Source organism: Electrophorus electricus, chromosome 5 (genome assembly GCF_041902795.1).
Source record: "Electrophorus electricus isolate QZ-2024a chromosome 5, ASM4190279v1, whole genome shotgun sequence".
Lineage (NCBI taxonomy): Eukaryota > Metazoa > Chordata > Actinopteri > Gymnotiformes > Gymnotidae > Electrophorus > Electrophorus electricus.
The window spans coordinates 9,038,820-9,060,423 of NC_137501.1; the positions used below are offsets into that span (position 1 = coordinate 9,038,820).

General features: G+C 39.1%; 1 protein-coding gene across 2 annotated transcripts; it reads right to left on the reverse strand.

The window, feature by feature from the left end:
- Window positions 1-8,144: 8,144 nt before the first annotated feature.
- cnot6l (CCR4-NOT transcription complex, subunit 6-like) lies at window positions 8,145-21,148 on the reverse strand. Of its 2 annotated transcripts, none has more exons than XM_027028995.3 (13): window positions 21,001-21,148; window positions 19,218-19,339; window positions 18,742-18,928; window positions 17,997-18,082; window positions 17,765-17,854; window positions 17,570-17,638; window positions 16,961-17,118; window positions 16,597-16,751; window positions 16,303-16,454; window positions 13,639-13,866; window positions 12,148-12,350; window positions 10,497-10,702; window positions 8,145-8,442 (listed from the first exon to the last, which is right to left on the reverse strand). In XM_027028995.3, exons 2-13 carry the CDS (start codon window positions 19,327-19,329, stop codon window positions 8,433-8,435), a joined length of 1,656 nt encoding a protein of 551 aa, XP_026884796.3. In that variant the 5' UTR covers window positions 19,330-19,339; window positions 21,001-21,148; the 3' UTR covers window positions 8,145-8,432. The 2 variants fall into 2 exon arrangements, with proteins under 2 accessions (XP_026884796.3, XP_026884804.3); XM_027029003.3 differs by lacking the exon at window positions 8,145-8,442 and adding an exon at window positions 9,247-9,280.
- Between the last annotated feature and the right edge of the window lie 456 nt (window positions 21,149-21,604).

Consider the following 21,604-nt stretch of genomic DNA (forward strand, 5'->3'; position numbering starts at 1 on the left):
TCAGGATCACCAATTAGGACAATAAACCAGTTTGTGTGGCACCTGAAGTGAAGTCAGTAAAGAACATAATCTTTCAAGCAATGGAAGGCTGTGAGCTCATACATAACCAAGCTCAATTTTTTGGTCTTTTTATGGTCATTTTTCTCTTTCTTAAAACAGAAAAAGAAGTGTGGATTCCCAACTTTTTCACGCACAAACTGCATGTGCCATGTCAGCATGAAAAGGATGCCGTAGGAATGGGTTTTTTTCATTCAAAATGCTGGTATGTGTTTCATGTTAATGATGAATTTAAGTTTTAGTATGACTACAACCAATGACTGAAAGTATTAGAATACTCCTGAAATAAAAGGACAATCTTAAAGCAACTTTGCTGCTTTCACAAGGGAGATAAATAGCACAAAAGTTTTAGCTTGATTCACACTGGATCAGTAAACACATTGGAAACCATTATGGGCTGCCAAAATGATTAAAATATTTAAAAGTGAAGTACTGCAAAATGTGTGCTTGCAACAAAACCCATTGTAGAAAAACGTGTTGACACTTCATTTAATTTATATTATCTGATTATCTGACAGTCAAACACATAATATGTGCTGTTTCAAAATACTCTTATTCAAACACGTTCCAAGATAAAATCTGGATACAAAATATTTAGGCTGACTAATCTCATTTTAATGTCATCGAGCACGCATTAGCGACATGCCAAAACGATCAATGCAAAATAAATAAACTTTAAAAAATCAAACGCGTACAGTGATTCTTGTCAGGCTATAATCAGTTTGTGCAACAGTGCTGTCTGCTTCTACATCAGAAACATCGCGCCAACACCCGCGTGTTTCTGAGAATCGTGTGCTGCTGAGTCAGCCTGCAAACGTCGTTCTTAAATTGATCCCTTGCAGAACTTGGGCTACTTTCACACGTTCACATGATTTGCAAAAACATTGAAATTAGGTTTATGCTATAAAATAATAAAATAACGCTTATAACTTTTGATTAAGACCTTAGTCTAAATTCATTAACAGCATTATCTACATATTAGAAATATAATGGTATATATACACAAACTGTTACAAATTGTGGGGAGAAACTGGATGCAATCACAGAACTTTTCAGCTTTATTAAAGGGGCTAAGCACAATCTTGATCAGGTGACAGAAACCGCAATAAAGGACAAGGCTGTTATAACCCGCATGGGTTTGGGCGGTTTGAATGTACTGTATGTCTAATGTAAGCGATTTTAATATGCTTTCTTTGTGGAACATTTCGCCTACAGTGGAATGAAGTGTGAGTGACTAGCTGTTGACATGCGCTTTGGAAAGTACACTAGCGAATAGGAATAATCCACATGAGTGTAAACTCCTGAACTGGGAAACCCACCCTTTCCTTATTTTATTTCGCAGATACAAAATATTTCCCTCTTGTGCTCCTTCGCTTACAGTCGCAGCACTGATCTGCTCAAAAACCACAAACAAACAAACAAACAAACAAAAAAGCTTGTGGAGCATGCACAGTTCTCTCAGTCACATGGCTGGTCAATCACATAATTGAGAGCATATCGTGTACATTCATGTTAACAGTAACTAATGGAAAATGAAGACCAATCATGGGAAATAAATGAACATCGTTTTGTTAAGATTTTTCTTTTTAAATATCAGTTGTTGTGCTGTTTTGGGGCTGAGACCTTTCTTCTCTCTTCAAAATTACCTCCCCAGCTTGCTGAAATGCATGTTTTTTTGCCAGTAAAGCAGAGGCTCATTTTCCTGGCCTATATACGCACCATCGATGTCACGATATCTATCCCAGCTGTCACTCACTGTCTCTCACTAGCCTAGCAAACAATGTGTTCTATGACCAACCTTATGTCTAGCCTATCACTAAATCACACTGTCTGTGTATATCTCGCTATCTCTCAGAATCTCCTTCTTCACACAAAAAAACACCTTAAGTTGGGTTGTGCTTGCTTGACTTCTAGGCATTCCTAGTGTTGGCAGTTGACAGATGTGTGATCATTTTTCGTATTCTGTCAATCAAACGAAGGAGCATCTACCCATCAAAACAGCTTTGAAACGCAACAGAAGCTTCCCTTAGCTTTGGACACGTGATGTGGGTGTTCAGTTTGACGCTACGGAGTAGTATTCAGAAAGCTAGACAAGTGCCGGAACGTCAGCATCGCGCGTCCCATCCCTACTGTTTTTCCTGTAATCACTGTTGCTAAATGATAGCTTTTCAAAAAAGAAGAGACAATATAATTTACACAAAGTACTGGTTAAACGTAACTTTATATAAGATTATTTGAAGATGAGCTATAATCCAAATGACAACTCTGCTGTTAAGGCTACTTTAACATTTCTTGTGGTTTTTGTTTTTTTATTGATTATTGTATTTATAATAGCAGACAATGAATTTTGCATTTTGCAAATTTGCAACACAGCAAGCCAGCCAGCTAGACTAGATAACTGTCAACAGTCAACATCATGTGTAGTTATCTATGAGTAGCTAACAGTAATCTATTAGTAGTTAACTGTAGCTAGTCATACACACATAGTGTTAAGCCTATTTATATAACCCTTACAAAAACTTTAAAACAGATTGACTATCATTGTACAATGACTATTGACAATCAGGTGTTTCTCTAGATACATGCTTTTTCATCAAATTTTCTTGGTTGACAAACACTTCCACCCATCAAAGTGTTGGCTCTTCACTCTGACAGGAATTAGCAAACCAAGATCGTGTCTACTGGGTTGCAGAGGGATACTTTTGAAAATAGGGGCAACATAATCAAAAGCAACGCACAACACAGTGACAGTGAAGCAGCATAACATCCTAATTCATTTGACTGGTATACCTATTGTGGTGGTGGGCCAAATCCCCGCCTCTCAAAACAGTAGCGTGAGTCTCCGTGGCAGCAGGAAACTGCCTAAGGTGCTAGCTGGATGACAAGCACCCTTATTTTGGACAGCAAAACCAGAGTGGCAGTAGATGGGGATGGGAAACTTCCTTTGGCTGGTGACCAATCATTAATCAACACGCATACACTCACTATGCTGTCTCCAATGACTAAGTGCCACTCAATTGGTGACTGTGTTTTTTAAAAAAAATAAAAATAAATAAATTGTATATATATTACACATATACACACACACACACACACACACACACACACACACACACAGCAGGTGAAATACGTATTGAACACGTCACCAAATTTCGAAGTAATTATACTTCTGAAGGTGCTATTGACATGAAATTCTCACCAGATGTCGATAACAACCCATCCAATCCACACATGCAAAGAAATCAAACCATATATGTCCATAAATTATGTGTAATAATAAGAAATGACACAGGGAAAAAGTACTGAACACATGAAGAAAGAGAGGTCCAAAAATCCATGGAAAGTCACGACACCATCTGAAATCTATAACTAATTAGAAAGCAATCCTGCCACTTAGTGCAAATTAAATATCAGATGGTTCAACTGATGGCCTATAAAAAGGTGTCTCATTACCAAGGTGCCACACAAGAAACATCTCATGATGGGTAAAACCTGTGAGCTCTGTCAAGACCTTCTCAACCTTATTGTTGCAAAACATACTGATGGCATTGATTACAGAAGAATTTCTAAACTACTGAAGGTTCTAGTGAGCACTGTTGGGGCCATAATTGGGAAGTGAAAAGAACATAATTTCACCATAAACCGGCCACAACCAGGTGCTCCCTGCAAGATTTCAGACAGTGGCGTGAAAAGAATTATCAGAAGAGTTGTCCAAGAGCCAAGGACCACCTGTGGAGAGCTACAGAAACACTTGCAATCAGCAGGTACAATTGGTTCAAAGAAAACAATAAGTAATGCACTCAACCTCCATGGCCTGTATGCACGCTCACCACGCAAGACTCCATTGCTGAAGAAAACGCATGTTGAAGTGTGTTTAAAGCTTGCTCAGCAACATTTAGACAAGCCTGTGAAATACTGGGAGAATACAGTCTGGTCAGATGAGACCAAAATTGAACTCTTTGGATTCCATAATACACACCATGTTTGGAGGTCAAAAGGCACTGCATATCACCCCAAAAACACCATACCAACAGTGAAGTTTGGAGGTGGGAACATCATGGTGTGGGGCTATTTTTCAGCATACAGCACTGGCACACTGCATAAAATTGAAGGAAGGATGAATGGACAAATGTACCAAGACATTCTTGATAAAAATCTGATGCCGTCTACCAGGATGATGAAGATGAAACGAGGGTGGACATTTCAGCAAGACAACGATCCCAAACACACAGCCAAGGAAACTCTCAGTTGGTTTCAGAGAAAGAAAATAAAGCTGCTAGAATGCCCCAGCCAATCACCTGACCTGAATCCAATTGAAAATCTATGGAAGGAACTAAAGCTCAGAGTTCATAGAAGGAGCCCCGGAACCTTCAGGATTTGAAGAGTGTTTGTGTGGAAGAATGGGCCAAAATCACAGCTGAGCAATGCATGCAACTAGTTTCTCCATACAGGAGGCATCTTAAAGCTGCCATCACCAACAAAGGCTTTTGTACAAAGTAGTAAATAAATTTCAGTAAGCGTGTTCAATACTTTTTCCCTGTGTCATTTCTCATTATTACACATAACTTAATTTATGGACATCTATGGTTTGATTTCTTTGCATGTGTGGATTGGATGGGTTGTTACCAACATCTGGTGATAATTTCATGTCAATAGCACTTTTAGAAATATATTTACTTAGAAAATTGGTGATGTGTTCAATACTTCTTTCACCTGCTGTATATATATAACTCCTGGAAAAAATATGAGACTACTCCAATTTTTTCTTAAATCAGCATGTCCTCATGTATAGCAGCCATTCCATTCAAGTGTTTGTTGAATTCCTTCACAGACACAACTCATTCTACTTAATGAGATGCTGAATAGGTGATCACCTTAACAAAATCCTATTCTAACCATCAACAGTATAAAAACCACTACTGCTGTCATCACTATTCTCTTCTTATAGAACCAGCTGGATGGGAAAAGCAGTGCTAGGACTACCCCAAAAAGTAAAACTACAGCTACAGACCATGCCAAAAGAGTTGAAAAGAAAGGTTCTTAATGAGGAAACGATCATCAGGTTGAGCATCAGGTTGCTTCTATCTTGAAAATTTAAAAAATTACAATTAATAAGAACAAGGTCAAGCAGCATACAAATGTGACAACAGCAGCTACAGATTGCTACGTCATTTGAATGTCACTTAACATCCGTAAGATGACGTCAAGTGACCTACAAAAAGAATGGCATGCAGCAGCTGGGGTGAATTGCACAGCGAGGATGGTTCGAAACAGACTTCTGGAGGCAGGGTTGAACTTGTACAAATCTAGAAAAAAAGCTCTTCATCAATGAGAAGCAAAAAAGAGCCAGACTGTAGTTTGCGAAAGACCATAAGGATTAGACTGTAGAGGACTGGAGAAAGGTCATCTTCTCTGATGAGTGCAATTTTCAACTTTGTCCAACACCCGGTCGTGTTAGACGGAGACCTGGAGAGGCCTACAAGCCAAAGTGTCTCGCACCAACTGTGAAATTTGGTGCAGGATCAGTGATGATCTGGGGGTGTTTCAGCAAGGCTGGAATCGGGCAGATTTGTCTTTGTGAAGGACACATGAATCAAGCCACTTACAAAACTGTGCTGGAAGAAAACTTGCTTCCTTCTGCTCTGACAATGTTCCCCAACTCTGATGATTGCTTTTTTAATGCTCCATGTCACACAGCCAGGTCAATCAAAATGTGGATGAGGGACCACCAGATTAAGACCCTATCATGGCCAGCCCAATCTCCAGACCTGAACCCCAGTGAAAACCTCTGGAATGTGATCAAGAGGAAGACGGATGGTCACAAGCTATCAAACAAACCCGAGCTCCTGGAATTTCTGTGCCAGGAGTGGCGTAAAGTTACCCAACAGCAATGTGAAAGACTGGTGGAAAGCATGCCAAGACACATGACAGCTGTGATTAAAAATCAAGGTTATTTCACCAAATATTGATTTCTTGACTCATCCTAAGTTGAAATATTAGCACTGTGGTGTTTATAAATGAATATGAGCTTGTTTTCTTTGCATTATTTGTGGTCTGAAATTTTGTAACTTTGTTATTTTGACCATTAGTCATTTTCATAAAAAAAAAACATGCTCTAAAATGCTCTAGAATATTTTTATCTGGAATTTGGAAGAAATGTTGCCAGTAGTTTATAGAATAAAATAAAACTGCTCAGCCTGGTCAAACGCATACCCATCAATTGTAAAACTAGAGAAACTGATCATTTTGTAGTGGTTTCTTATTTTTTCCCGAAGCTGTATGTAGCTCTATGTATATGTATATGTGTGTGTGTGTGTGTGTACTGATGAGAGTGCCTAAAACAGATGGGTGATGGGATGTGGATAACATAGAATGTACCACCAATATATAGCAGAGGTGGCTGACATAAGACAATCCAATGGCTGGAAAAGGCAGGACTGAAGAACATCATAGGCACCAATCACGGCAGCAGAAGAACAAGCACAAAAGACAAGGTCAATTGAAGCTGTGTACCACAACAAGTAAGACCCAAAGTAAACAACTGTGCAAAGGAGCACCTATGACAGTCTACCACCTAGTAGCATGATGTAACATGCTGGTGGGGAAAGCACACACCGAGTGACAACCAAGTGGAAAAGATCATATACATATGCAGCGCATGTGAGCTGGACATCCACAAGTCCAAATCTGAGGAGGCACAGAGAGTGGTGGAAAACAACAAAGCTATGATTCTGTGGAACCTATAGATATAGTAGCATAGTCGATATAGCGGAAAACAGCAGTGTTAATAGATGTGGAAATCCCAAGTGAAGGAATCCCAAAGTAAGGAGTACAAGAATTTGGAGAAAAACTAAAAGAGGAAACAGAATATAGAAGCTTTTTTTGCTTGAGTTATGTTGACGGTGCAGTTGTTTTACCCAATTAGGTGAAACACTTACTCAAATGTTTCACCTGAAGGTCTGCGTTTCAGTGTGTTTATTGTCATAATTAAATGTAGGAGGTGTAGGGAGGTTTGGCAACCAAATGTTTGAAGGCTATCTAGAAGCTTTAGATGCAGGAAACAGCAGTGGTAAGAGATGTGGCAATCCCAAGTGATGAAAACATCTACAAAAAGGAATACAAGTAGAGAAATACCAGGCACTAGGTGACAGAGAGAATACAGAAGGTTAATACCAAGGTTGTCCCAATGGATCCCAGGTGGCAAACACATGCCCTGACCTCCAGAGCAAAGAGCCATCTCTCTAGCACAGCAGCCAGAGTACCTATTTCACCTTCTTGAGTGATGGTCTCTGTCATAGTAGGTAAAAAAAAAAAAAAAAAGTAGGTCAGATTAAATTAAAATAGACTCTGTTGTGCAGTGTTAAGTGTTTGTTCCATACCTCGGATACATATTCTGTCTGTCCTGGTTCCTTAGATTTTATCCATACTTACATTTGAAAAGTTCAGTTGACATATTTTGAAGTCAAAGTTCCAATTTTTTTCTTGTATCAATAGTGCAAGCTATAATAAGCAAAGAGCTGTGCAACTAGAAGTATTTTCATAAACCTTGTCATTTTTACCAATTGTTATCCATTTGCAAAAAGCACCCTTAAAACTAGTGCCAGGTCAATCGTTTCAATTGCTCTTAGAACACCTACATCCTATGGGGCTTGAATTACTATTTTTTAAAGCGACCGTTTTGTTCATAGCAGAGATACATGTCAAACAAACAAACACTGCAAGCAAGAATTTTTTTATTCAGCTTGCTAAATTTCAAACTGTTACCAAATTTCAAATATAAGTTTGGTTTTATTTGGCCCATTGCTCTACAACGATTATCTTTAAGTGTGACGAACATTATATTTGTCATCAGACAATACTCCTTAAAAGATGTATATAAATCTATGTTCAAAGAGGAAAAGTAAAGTCCTGCTATGATTCTGTGCCACCCAGGTGATTTTACTCTACCAGCTGACTTGCAGATCTTTGCAGGTAAGCCTTTGGAAGGACTTTTACCTTCTGCACATAAACAGTACACCTCCATTGGAAATAAGAAAGAGGTGCATTTGCAACTTATGGGCGAATTGTACAATAGCACTTGGACACTATTTATTAGTAATTGTTTATTTGTTTGATAATGACGACAGTTTAAATTTCTCATGGTCAACTTCTTACACTATGCAAGACTTACTGATACTTTTGTATTATTTCATCACATGCTTTAGCTTTATGTAAGTATCTGAAACACTGCATAACTTTAGAAATGCATTTATACATACTTATGCAAAATATTACCTGGTATTTTTTGAGACACACGTTCAATTACCGGCATTTTTCTGAACGAACCAACAATGAATTAATTAATTGGCATGAAGAACTGGGTGTCCATCTTTTCCTCAGCAGGGTCTGTAGTGAAGAAGAAAAAGGGGATGGACGAATGAAAGTGAGTGTGACAGATGCTGGCTCACATGCTGAGCTTCTTCGCATCACTCGTGCTGGTGCTGCAAAAAAAAAAAACCTAAAGGATTTTTTTTTAAAGAAACAAAGGCAGTTCTTCTTTCAGGATGAATGTTCCGTTTGTGGTACAAACCACCCATGCTGAATAGCCCATTCCTATTTCATAATACCTATGTAAATTATAGTAATTAATTTATAGTAATCACTATTTTAGATCAAGCATGATTTTAGTGTTTTGAGTTCACGTCCAAACCCTAATCTGCAGCAAACCCCCAAAACTGCAATTATAGAGAAATACCAAAGAATATATTTTCCCCTCCCCATAACTTGAACTATAATTATGCATGACGCGTGCTGTTTTCTCATATGATCACCTGACATTTACCATGTATTAATCAAAATATCATGTAGGTAAGTTGAACTGGACATTATCAATGTCTGGCAATGCTCTAGACTGATTAAGATAATACTGTAATAGCATGACATAAAACAAGCCTTTATTTCCAGTTTGATAGCGTAATAATGATAGTCATGTCAGAACACTCCCTTGCAGGGTCCAACCACGACTTAGTGTTGTGCCTTTAAGTTTGTCATCACATGGTGGTGCTACGCTTGACTCTTCTCTTTCCCTTGCCCTGCACCCCTCTGTACTGTAGGAATGACTTCGGTTGGGTTTTACATTAGTTACTCCAGGTTTCCAGGTCAACAAATACAGCTCGGACAGATAGTGGCCATGCAGTTGAGATTGTTTGTAGAGTATATTTCACATTATGAGGAGGTCAGTATCCTAGGGGGGAAAAAAAAAATCTATATCTACATGACAAGGCGCATGGATTGCCTTTTCATTTACAGCATGCACTAGCGACCAGATTAAACTCCAGAATGATACAGAACCAAGAGGTCACTGGGGAGAGCTGAGTTCATCAAGGGTATAAATTAAGTAGCACCAAAGCCAGTGATTCTGATTCTTGTGAAGATGAGCAATTCTTGGACGATGAGATAGATTAATTACATTTTTAGCTCTAGTTCCTGTTACTATCACAACATCTATCAAGACATTCTCAGAACTGTGCAGAAAAGGTGGGTGGGAAAATACAGACAATATTACATGGTGTTAAGGATTAAGGAAGGGTCTAAAGATTAAAAATAAATAAAGAAATAAAAATTCACAAACACAGCAGGGTTTTAGTGTGTAGGGCTGGGATCCTCTTTAATGTGTCCATTGAGGACTTCACAAAAGACCATTTTGCATAATGTCTGACATTGCACATATAGGAATTAACATGTCTCAGGTTGTGTTGACCCATTTTAGATACATTGCCACTGATGCCATAGTTTCTCAATTTAAAAGTTCCAATGCTCAAATCCCCTACAGTGATGACAAGATAGAAGGGGAACTTGTGTTCATAAAGTACCAGATGCTACTCTTACATAATATACAATAACGTAATACTTGTACTTTGATTGTTCTCCATAACTTCATACATTTACAAATGTGGGATTTCTTCTATGAGAAGTTTTAATTGATAAAACACGAGGGAAATATATAAAATGCTTACTGACAAAAATAGAAAAGTGACTTTTTTTCCCTTTTTTTTTTTTTTTTTAAACACTGCTGGTAGCTGATGATGTTTTGCTACATGACAAGAAATATCCGTCTTTATTTGCTTATCACACATAGACACTAACACTGCATAAGTGTGTGGTAGATCTCAAAACTGACATTCAGCCACAGATATTAACTTGAGGGCCACATTCAGATTCGGTCATGGATAGCAAGCACAGAATCCCAACCCCAATTTGGTATGAAGCTTCTTCTTTTAAAGTTGGAAAAACATACTTATACAATCCTGTGCAAAGGTTAAAAAAAGGGAGTGAAATGGGAGAACAATTCACTCCTAGGTATGTCGGTGAGCTTGCAGAGAACTCACGATTCGTCCGTTAGTGGTGAGGGTGAGGAGGAGCGTGGGGCTGGGGGTAGGGGATTGGGTGGGTTGCACTACCTGTGGACGGTCAGGTGCAGCCCGTTCAAGAGAGGAAGGGGAGGGCGGTACTCCAGCTGGGCCAGTAGGGAGAAGTGGTCGGAAGGGATGTGTGGGTGCGGGCACCCGGTGATGCTGTTGTCCACTAGCCACTGACTCTCTAGCGGACCCAGCGCCCCCAGCACGCTCATGTGAGTCTTGGAGAAGAAGATATAATCAATCACACCCTGGGACGAAAAGAGAAGGGGTGTGGGGGGAAAAGAGGGTAACCACTGAGTGAACCTCCTGAGCACTGGAGTGCTGCTTTTAGCAGATAGCTGAGCATAAGATGCCTTGGCTCATGATGAGATTTAATAGTAAAATCATATATTCATGATGGGTGATGTAACACAATAAGACCACAATCGTAAACCTGCAAAATCTCAAGAAAAAAAAAAAGAACTTTAACTTAACCATCTAAGGCTCTGTTAAAAGTGCAGATTATTCAGGCTCCTTGAGATTCATGATTGATGTGAGACTACGAGTGTGCAAGCCCCCAACTTGCTGTACTCTTGCTGCTATAAAAGATAACACAGCCCTATAGACACAGACGTGAGCAATGTTAAACAATAACGGGCATCGGTTCATGTTTGGCAAGCTAAAGGCATAGCAGAGCAACCTGTCTGCCTGCTGAACCAAAACTGGTCAGATCATTACAATGTCTACAGATGTTGCATGTACCTGTTCACAACCATCACTAGGTTATTGAGCCTTCAAACTACACTGCTGGCCAGTTCAGGTAACTGATCTGTGTTGATAACTGTCTCACTTCTGAAGGCAAGCTCAGGCTGTTAAGGTGAGATGAACAGTCATAGTAAGGCAGAATTTTAGTTAGTGCAAAACTATAAATTGCTAATAAAGGCCAGACGTGGGTCATAGGGCATCTGTGAAAATATTCAAGGAGAAATATCAGATTTTTTACAGTTTGATGAGGTAATTGTAGCCAAAGAATGGTAGTCTATCACTATATCAGCTTTTACAATCATTTCACACCCACACACACCCACACACAACAATGAGAAGCAGCAGCCAATTTGCAGACTGCACTAGAAACCTGCACCGAGTGCAGTAAAAGGGGAGGAGATTAAAACCAGGACAGAGCACCAACCATAAATGGACATACATACATACATACATACATACATATACACATATATATCTACACACACACACACACACACACACACACACACACACACACACACACACACACACACACACACACACACACACACAATTCACATTCATACAGGACTATTAAAAGTATCAAATGATCAAAAATCAAATGAACCTCCATGTTTTTGGACTGTGAGAGGAAACCAGAAACCCCAGAGGAAACCCACACAGAACATGGAAACTCCACCCAGATAGGGACTTGAACCCAAGGCCCTGATGCTGAGAGAAAAACATGCTAACCACCAAGCCACCATTATTGCTGATCGAGCCTACCTCTCTTCTAAGTTACCCTATATATTTTGTCTATTAGTAGTATTGCCATTCTTATAGGCAGATAACGTCTTGGCGGTGTTAATTTACACAGAGAAAACTGCTCTAGCTGTATAAGAATGAATGAATGAATTCACACCTGCCCTTCCTCCTAATTCCTGATTCCCAGTAAGACAGTCGTCCTCACCTTGAAGTCGTAAGTGTAGTTGGTGTAAGGCATCAGATTGCTCTCGTAGGCGCTCTTCAGTTGGAAGCTGTGCGTGACGCTGCCGTCCGGCTTGCTGTCCTTGCCGTTGCAGCTGAAGTTGGTCAGACAGTCGCTGTAGCGCAGTTCTTTGAAGTCCTTGTGGTTCTCTGCAACGCCGCCATTACTCAGGTACTCCACCACACCTGCCATGTGCCACGATTGTTGAGGAAAAGCGGAGAGGGACGCATTGTGAAAATGATGCCGTCCTTTAACGCTAGAAAACCTAGGATTCCATAAAATGTTTTCTGACCATTTGGAATTTACATGTGTATTTATACTATAACACAGAATAAACAAGAACAAATGCATTTCTCGTTTGTTGAGACAAAATTATTACTTGGTCAAAAAGCCACTTTTCTTTGTAGTGATATTTCTGATTTATTCTGATTGTTTTCAATATATTTCTGTTGATGTTTTATTTTTGTTGTCTTTTTATTCTATTGATATTCTATTGTCTCTTTTTGGTAAATTGGAAGCTATTTGTCAGTTTTTTTATCAGATGATTTCTGATATAAAGATTGCCAAGGTAACGAGTGATGCACTACAATAGGATAAGCAGCTGGCTTAGAAAGATGAGATGCATAATACTACAGTCAAAATGGCCCTTTGATGTAGAAACTCTGAAATATTTTTGTGCATTGTAATACTAACAATAAGACTAACAAAAGTATGTACTAATATAATACAGTTACAGATCAGTAAACAGAAGTATCTTATTTTGTCAAAGCTGTTACATCAATTTCAAAACAGCCATTTCCATCTCGGTCACCCTTAAAAGTAAATGACAAACATATTGTTTATTCTTTCTGTTTTAGTTTTCAAATGTAGTGTATATTATAAAATAATGATCCAAAAATGATTTTCAAATTGATATTCAAATTGACAGATGTCTCTTGCACGCAAAGTGTGATGCAAGCTTTCCTCATTTGGAAAGAAATTGGATTACATTATTTTTATATCATCATAAAGAGAAGTCATGTGAGCATGAGTATATTGCTGATCATGTGCATCAGTGAAGAAAAGGCACAGAGGAACATAGAGAACCCGATGGTTCAGGATCTGTATGATTTAAAAGGGTTCAAAGCCTCTTTTCGAAGGTTAGGACGCCTTGCATTGTGATTCGGATTAAGATGTTCATTTTTCTTACAAGGCATTTTATTGTCGTCCCCCCCCCCCCCCACTTTGTCAATCTGCTTTGCATGTTGAAACACACAGCTAGCCTATACTCTGCAACACCCATTACAAAACAAATCGGACCTGCTGAGTAAAATACTGACAGCACAAAAAAAGCATTTTTTGATTTGTGATATTTTGCATGAATAAGAACTGCCTTGAGAAATAGAAATGTCCCCTAATCTCGTTACACAAGCCCTTCTGGGCCTAGACATCTGATGTGGTCTGGCAGCAGGAAGAGCTGGGGGCAGAGCTTACCGGAGTCTGGGAGAGAGTTGAGGTCTGCACACAGGACAATGGGGATGGGGATGGGGTCGCAGGTGGGCGGGGCGGAGCCGCTTGGGCCCGAAGCCCTCTCCACGATGCTCTTCAGCTCCGAGAGGAACATCACGGTCTGGATGAGCTTGACGTCCGAGTACTCCGGGTCCCAGTGCATGTGGGCATTAGCTACCAAGAGGAACTGCTTCTCTGTAGGCAGCTTCATGTCTGCAGTGGGATATCAGCATATCAGCGTATCTATATATCTAGAATTATAGAAGCGTAAACATAACAATGACTAGAAAAATTGGTACACCAATGACTAACCTGCAAAAAAGGTTATAAAGTATAAAAGTAAATAAAAGTATGAAGTAAAGGATTTAGTTGCTTTTACTTGGACCAGCAGTCACAGGGCAGAACATTTTCCATATCATCTTCTGACATTAAATTAGAAATAAGGTGCTTGGTAATTTAGCTCATTTTTGCCTGTACTGGACTGTGGTCAACACTGTTTATTGCATTCTGAGAAAGAGGAAGCACAAATTTTTATATGAACTAAATTTAGCTCAACTTTACTGACAAGTGGCAATCTTTCTGTAAGGGAAGGTAGTGTTTCCCCAAATTATAAAACTGTAATTTCAAACCTTCCTGCCCAGATGGCAATATTTAGGTTTTATGTTTGTATTTATGTTTTCTATTGCCTTTGGAGAATAAGAAAACAACAACAACAACAACAAAAACAAACAAACAAAAAACTTTTACTCCAGAATCCTCAAGTAACATTTGGAAAAAAAAGCATTTGCTCTTGTTCCACAAGGACCTCATCCACCGTTTACGTTTCACAAGAGAGCTGCAACAAGTAATTCACGTGAACATATAACAAAAAAAAGGAAGCACATAGTATTAGTCTATACACACACACACACACACACACACACACACACACACACACACACACACACACACACACACACACACACACACACACACACACACACACACACACACACACACACACACACATCTTGCGTTATAATTAATTCACATGCAGGACATTTCCTTTGAGATGAATCTCTTCACACCTTTTAATCTCCTTTAATCTCTTCACACCTTATAAATATCTGTTTCCATTAGTGGGTTTTTACCAGAACCTTGCTAAATTAAGACAGTTTACTGTAACTTCTTCCAAGGAGCTTGTACTATAGCATCCTGTACCTTATATGCAGTGGATTCAGAAAGTGTTCAAATCTCTTTACTTGTACATTTTTTGTGATGTGGATTTGATTTTGAATGGATATAATTTACACTGCATTGCCATGAAAAATACAAACCATTAAGTCTAGTGTCTGTGGATCGTTTGATCAAATTGCAGCAAAGGATAGATGAGGGTAAGTGTATAGAGCAGTAGCCAAAGCTTTGTGTGTTACACAGTAGCCACAATCATTTTGAAATGGAAGAAACTTGACACAACCTTTAACCTTCCTCACATGGGCCATCTGGCTAAAGTGGGCATCTGAACAAAAAGGGCCTTGGTCAGAGAGGTAAGAAAGAACCGAATGGTCACTCTGCACAACCATCTCTGCAACACCATAAATTAGGCCTTACTGGCAAGAAGGAAGCAGCTGTTAAGTACAACACATATGACCATCGACTTTTTTTTTGCTACACTATATGTAAAGGACTCTAGCAATATGTGGAAAAAGATTCTCTGGTCCAATGAGACAAAAACTAAATGCTTTGTGCAGAACAGCAAGCACCATGTCTGGTGAAAAACAGGCAATGCACGATACCATCCCTAATACTATCCCTACATGAAACATGGTGGCAGCATCATGGGAGCTTCTCAATAGTCGGCACAGGGAGATGAACAACTGAGGAACAGATGAATCCAGGCAACTATAGGAACATCCTCGAAGAAAACCTGCTCCATTCCACGTGTGCAAAGCTTGTAGAGCTCGTGGAGATGTCAAAGGGCTCCTACAAATGACTGAATAAAGGGTCTAAATACTTTTGCAAATAAGAGAATTCCATTTTTGATTTTTAATTCAAAACACTCTAAAAACACGTTTTCACTTCATCATTATTGGTGATTATGAATAGAGAAGTAAAAATGTCGATTATATATGTTAAAAATCAAATCCACAACACATTAAAGTGTGCGACCAGTAAAGGAGTCTGAATACTTTCTGAATCCACAGTGTATATCTGTACTTGCACTTCAGGGAGAGCTACTTTTGTATACCAGTACCATGAAAGACCTTCCTCTTTGATTCTGAGGTCACCTTTGGCCTTTAGCAGTTATAAAATATATAAAAAGGCACATCAAATAATTATAAACATGTTTATAGAATTTAAAGTATTAAGCAACTATACAAAAGTATAAAAAAGTTCAAAGTATCATCTTCCTTTAATTATTGTGCATCAATAATTATTTTACAGTACCAGAGCAGTAGCGTTGTCAGAAGTCTTCAATTATTACTAAAAATTATCTTAATTTGGATGTTGAATGTGACTCCAATGAAAGTTTGTCAACTCCAAATGGACCAGGGACTACATGTTTTATTTCATCATTCAATCCAGAATTTGTGATCTACTACCATCTACTGGAACAAACTGCTGTTGTTTCAGTGTTGAGTATAGGTGGTGTCCATGCAAGTCCTTTACCTCCAGTGAACAGCTCTGTTTTCACCTCCAGCAGGATGGCCACCCCAATGTTGTCCTTGGTCATGACCCGATTCAGCATGACCTCAGAGCCTTCTGAGTTCGCCATGGCCACCTGGTTGAACTCCACCGTATGCTTCTGAATCAGTGCAAATCTAAAGAGCAATGCCCGAACACGATCCACAGGTTTAGACAAGCAAAATAATAAAAAAAACATTTTTTAAATCGATAATGGTGCCAAAATAAACAGTTTGGAGCAAGCGCTTTGATACGTGACAGAGGGAGTGAGGTGCTCACTTTTCGATTTTAAAAAACACGGCACAGCCGTCCACGTGCTTCCGCTCCTGCTCCGACACCAGTTTGGCACGAGACTTTGGGCAGAAATAGCCATCGTATCCGCGCTCCTTCAGCGTTTCCAGAAAGAAGGTGTAGTACTGCTCCGTCTCCACCTCCTGCAGTGGACGTCAGAACGTCGGCGCCGTTAAAGGTGGTTAGAAATGGCTCCCGGTAAAGAAGCAAAAATGAAGCTGAACTGCATGGTTTAAATTGTTCAGCTGAAAGCACAGAGTGCTCTTTATGTTTAGACTGTCTCATTCACGCAAAGTTGTACTGCTGTGCAAAGCTTGTGCAGACATTTTTACGTGGCTCCTAGCACGCATACCTGCAAACTGATGATGTCTGCATCACAGCTGGTGATCTCCTCCATGATGCCCTTCTTCCTGTACTCCCAGTTGAGAGCCCAGGAAGGACAGTAGCCATACAGTTGCCTTGTTGCATACTTGTCACATAGCACATTGTAGCACATGACTGTGAATACGGCTAGAGGGGAGCAGTGAACAGTTACTGGCATCATTTATCAATGCATGACCAGTGAAATTTTGAAAATTACAATTATAGCATGACATAAAGCAGGATTTAGTGCCATCACTCAGATACTCTGACCCTCAAAATGGGCACCAAGGGTGGCGTTTCATTCAGAAATGGCCTCAAAATCCTTTATATGTATTCTACCACATCCAGCATTACAAGATACAACACTGCATTAACTGAAACCGCTTTCTGAAATAAACCTTTTTATATAAAGACTGTACTTTAAAGGATTTCCAATCATTCTGGGCAACTGTACATTCACCTCAAGCGTTCCTGCAGAATACCCAGCATGCAGTTTACATTCTTCTATACATTGGTACAGTGGGAGTCATAATGGCTGGGAACAGGAAAACTGAGCTGCTAATGATATGCCACCAAACAATAGCAAAGGTTCTACTACCTGTGGGCATCACTTGGTCTCGCTCCTTTAGCGTGACCCATGGTCTTTGAGGGAGTTGTTCGGGGTGGACTGGATTCATGAAGAGATAACAGACCTTGTTACTACATATGTTGACATATTAATATAGATAATTGTTTGGCCAAGAACATTTGTCAGTGGCACAAGTTTTTTTTAATCCAAAAGCAGAAATATTACCTGCAAGATTGTCAAGCATGTAGTTTAATAGCTTTCTTGTTCCATCAGGCTCCTGATAAAGGTTGAGTATATCTTGGGACAGTGGGTTACCTGTAAAAGTTAGATCTCTTGATCTCTTGACATGTTTGAAAAGAGAAAAGCTGAAGACAAGCTATTGTGGTGCTGTTCATATTACAGGGTACACAGTATGCCTGAACTCTTAAAAAAAACAAAAGAAAAAACAGAGACTCGCCTTTGAGACCAAGGATTTGTAACTGGAACAGTCGCCCAAGCTCATAAGGCAAAACCCGTAAACAGTTGTTGTTCAACAGCAATTCCCTGGAGAAGCCATGAAAAGAACATCATATGGTACAGATAAAAAAAAAAAAAAAGCAAGCATGCCATCTTCTGAAGCCTTTTAGCGAACAACTGCTTTCAGCAAACAACTATGCTACAATACCTTTCCTTTAGGAAGCCTTATTTACCATATGCCCATAATTTTTTGCAAGGCCCCCAAATGGGACCATGAAAGGGGAAACCGAATGTGAGCACAGATAACTTAGTATTAGTCATATTTGAGGTATTAGTCATAAGACATGTTTCTATAATACAGAGTACAGTTCTTTCATTCCTCTCTGACATGATGCCCCGGTTGATATGAAGGAGACTGTGCCAAGTGTTCATAGGCACAGAGGGTCTAAATACTGCGATATTGTGTTCCATCAATAATGATATAAGAGTGAAGCCATTTGCAAGAGGTCTTTTACTTTCAGGTCTTTTGTTTTTGGCTTTTATGTATACAACATAATAGTCCATATTAATAAACTTTTTGAATAGCAGATGATTCCAAACCACTGAAGCTTTGATAGCTGGTCCTGATGTGTAATTTAAGTGACTTGACATTTACAAAAATTCTTGGTAGGGAAAAAACCTTTCAGATTTAGTAAAGTAACTTCTAATCTAACCACGAGTGGTCCCTCGGTCTCTTTCTCTCATACCTGAGAGACACCATATTGCCGAGTTCTGCTGGCAGGCTGCGCAGTTTGTTGGAGGACAGGTTCAGGTAGACCAGGTGTGGGAGCTTGGCGATTTCAGGGGGGAGTCGGCTAAGGTTGTTGTTGTTGATGTGCAGTGCGGTCAAATGGGTGAGTGTCCATAGCGAACTGCTCAAGTTCCTGACCCGCCCTACCAAATGCGAGACATCAGAGACAAGGCCAACTCCTACACTTAGACCCCATAGACTTAATGTCAGACCATCTGTTAAGTTATGTCAAAACAATGATTAAGAACTTCTTAAATACTGATATAAATCTAAAAAAATAAACAAACTATTTATTAACAACAATCTAGTCCAACACCCCATTGAACTGCTACTATTAACCAAAAAAAGCACATCACTTAATGGGTTAAACTTACCAGAAATACACACTATCAAAAAAATATTAAGAATCCAAGACAAATATACATGGCAAACCTGTTATCTCTAACTCAGCCCAATGTGACTTCTTCCCATTGGCTGCCTCCTCTGCTGACATGATGGTATATAGTCTGCGTGGATCTGGAGGGTCATATTTTTCCTTTGGCATGCCTGTTAATCTGGAGAAAAAATACACACAAGTGCTGTGACACATGCACAACCAAATCACATAACCGCCGTTCTGAATAGCTTCACTGAAAGCTAAATCTTACATACAATCCCAATGCAGTTAAGACTGTATGCCTTGACTTCCTGTTTGGCCATGATTCCCTTTATATACAAATTCAGTGAAAGCATAGTAGCACCTTGTGTTCATTGTGAAAACCATGCAGCATGCAAGCTTTTGTAGATGCTGATTTGCAAGGCATGTGTAATCAGCTTTGCATTACATGCATGAATATATTCATTGGTTATTACTGAACAATGCACCTCAGGTGTTTCCAGTTTAAATGGAAAGTAGCATAATTGTGACATATGTGGGAACTTTCATAAACTACATTTTACATATTTACTCGTCTTATTATAAGGTGCACTGGAATTTGTACATTTTGTTTTTGCTATAATAGTTATTTTGATATTGTTCTTAATCCATAAATACTTATGACAACAAAACAGTCACAAAATCATTCTGTGACATTTTGATCTGTTTGTGCAACTGTTCAACCCCACTTATTTGCTGTCTGCCTGCCGTCTAATGTAGCTAACTAATATGAGCACGTGCCATAATTTTTTAAAACGACGCAAATATATATATATATATATATATATATATATATATATATATATATTAGGCTTTAACAGAAAAAAATGTGAGGGACTATTTTGGACATCTGAAGCAGACTCCCTAGACAGAATGACCTCATTTGCCTTACATAAAAATATCGTGCACTGTAACCGTTAGGTCGCAGCTGTTGCATATGCAAGCGCAGCAGACTGCCAAAATTCCAGGAGTCGGAAAAAACACACTTTGATCAGCAGTGAAATCATTATAAAGGTACTCTACGTTTGACGTGTGACATTTGGATGTTTTTTGCTCACTTGCTCGTATCAACTATACATACTGTAACTCAATCGTTATACGCGGGCAAAACAAGTTCCCTAATGACAGCTGAAGCTCGCGACGTTACGTAATCAGTTCTGAGAAGTTACAAAGTAACAACAAATCGGGTGTCATGCTAGAAACAGGCTTAGTAAATCAAAGTGCAATAAAATATATTGTATGCTTTAAAAAAAAAAAAAAAAACGAAAACAACCCGATTAGCTTGTTGTGCTCGATTTATTGTTTATGCTGCAATCTTCAAACGTGGGGAGAAAAAAGTGTCATATAATCTGTCCAAGTGCTCAGTACGAAGAAGAGTTTTAACAACATTGCTCTGCTCCACCTATTGGTACTGCCCATCTACAATGCACATGTGTATTCACACGAACTATAAAGAATAGTATTATGTGTCTAGGTAAAGTAAGTTTTTACCGTCGATTTCACTCATCAGAAACCACGAAAGATGTCACTGGAAAGGCCAATTGTACCTAGACCATAACTGCAAATGTTCCTTGTCTAAAACATGTAAAATGTGAATTAGCTAGCAACACGAAATCGATACGTATTGTGTTTAAACTAGGCCTTCTTTGGTTATTAACAAGACAGCTGGCTAGCTGCAACCGTCTCCTCGACTGCACAGACTCGGTGGTGTTGGGAGTGGGGAAAACCGACACTGTGACAGCCGCATAAACACAAAGGGTAAATAGCAAAATGCTGCAAATGCACACAGAAGTTATTTACCTGCATTCGGGAGGTGATAAAGGAAATGCTGGGGTAATATTGTCAAAGACATACAGACAGAACTCTCTGACGTTCAGTCCGCGAGCGTTCCTGAGAGGCAGAAGGAAGGACAACAATCATGGCTTCCGCTCCAGTCAAGGGTCCCCTTCCTTCGTCTGCAATGTCCAGAAGGCGTGAAAAGTTAGTAACCTCTGTTATTACAAAAATAACAAATTCTAAAAGTACTGCAAATTATGCACATTATGTCTCATTATAATGTAGCACAATTATTTATACGTTAGGATAAATATGCACAATGACTAGATCAAAGTGAACTTTATGTTGAAGTTATTACGAATGGTCTGTTATACTTTTAACCTAGCTGTGGCTTGTAGAGTTACCTTACACTACATCCTAAGACTAAAAAATAATGAAATAGTGTAATATAACCAAAGTTATTGACTGTCACAAATATAAGAAAATTAATAATTGTACCAGTTTTTGTTTTTTGGTCCTTATTATATAGAATATTTCGAGGAATATTTCTAGTCCTGAAAATGCATATAAATAAAAATGATTAGCTAAATGGAAGTGAACAAATTCTCAGTTCAGCGTCATTTTACCG

Coding starts and splice junctions, on each gene's coding strand:
- cnot6l (XM_027029003.3), bottom strand. CDS start 19,329: ATGCCAAAGGAAAAATATGACCCTCCAGATCCACGCAGACTATATACC. Junction 16,752..16,960: donor CAGACATCATCAGTTTGCAG/GTATGCGTGCTA, acceptor CGTCCACTGCAG/GAGGTGGAGACGGAGCAGTA. Junction 10,703..12,147: donor ACTACACTTACGACTTCAAG/GTGAGGACGACT, acceptor TTTTCGTCCCAG/GGTGTGATTGATTATATCTT.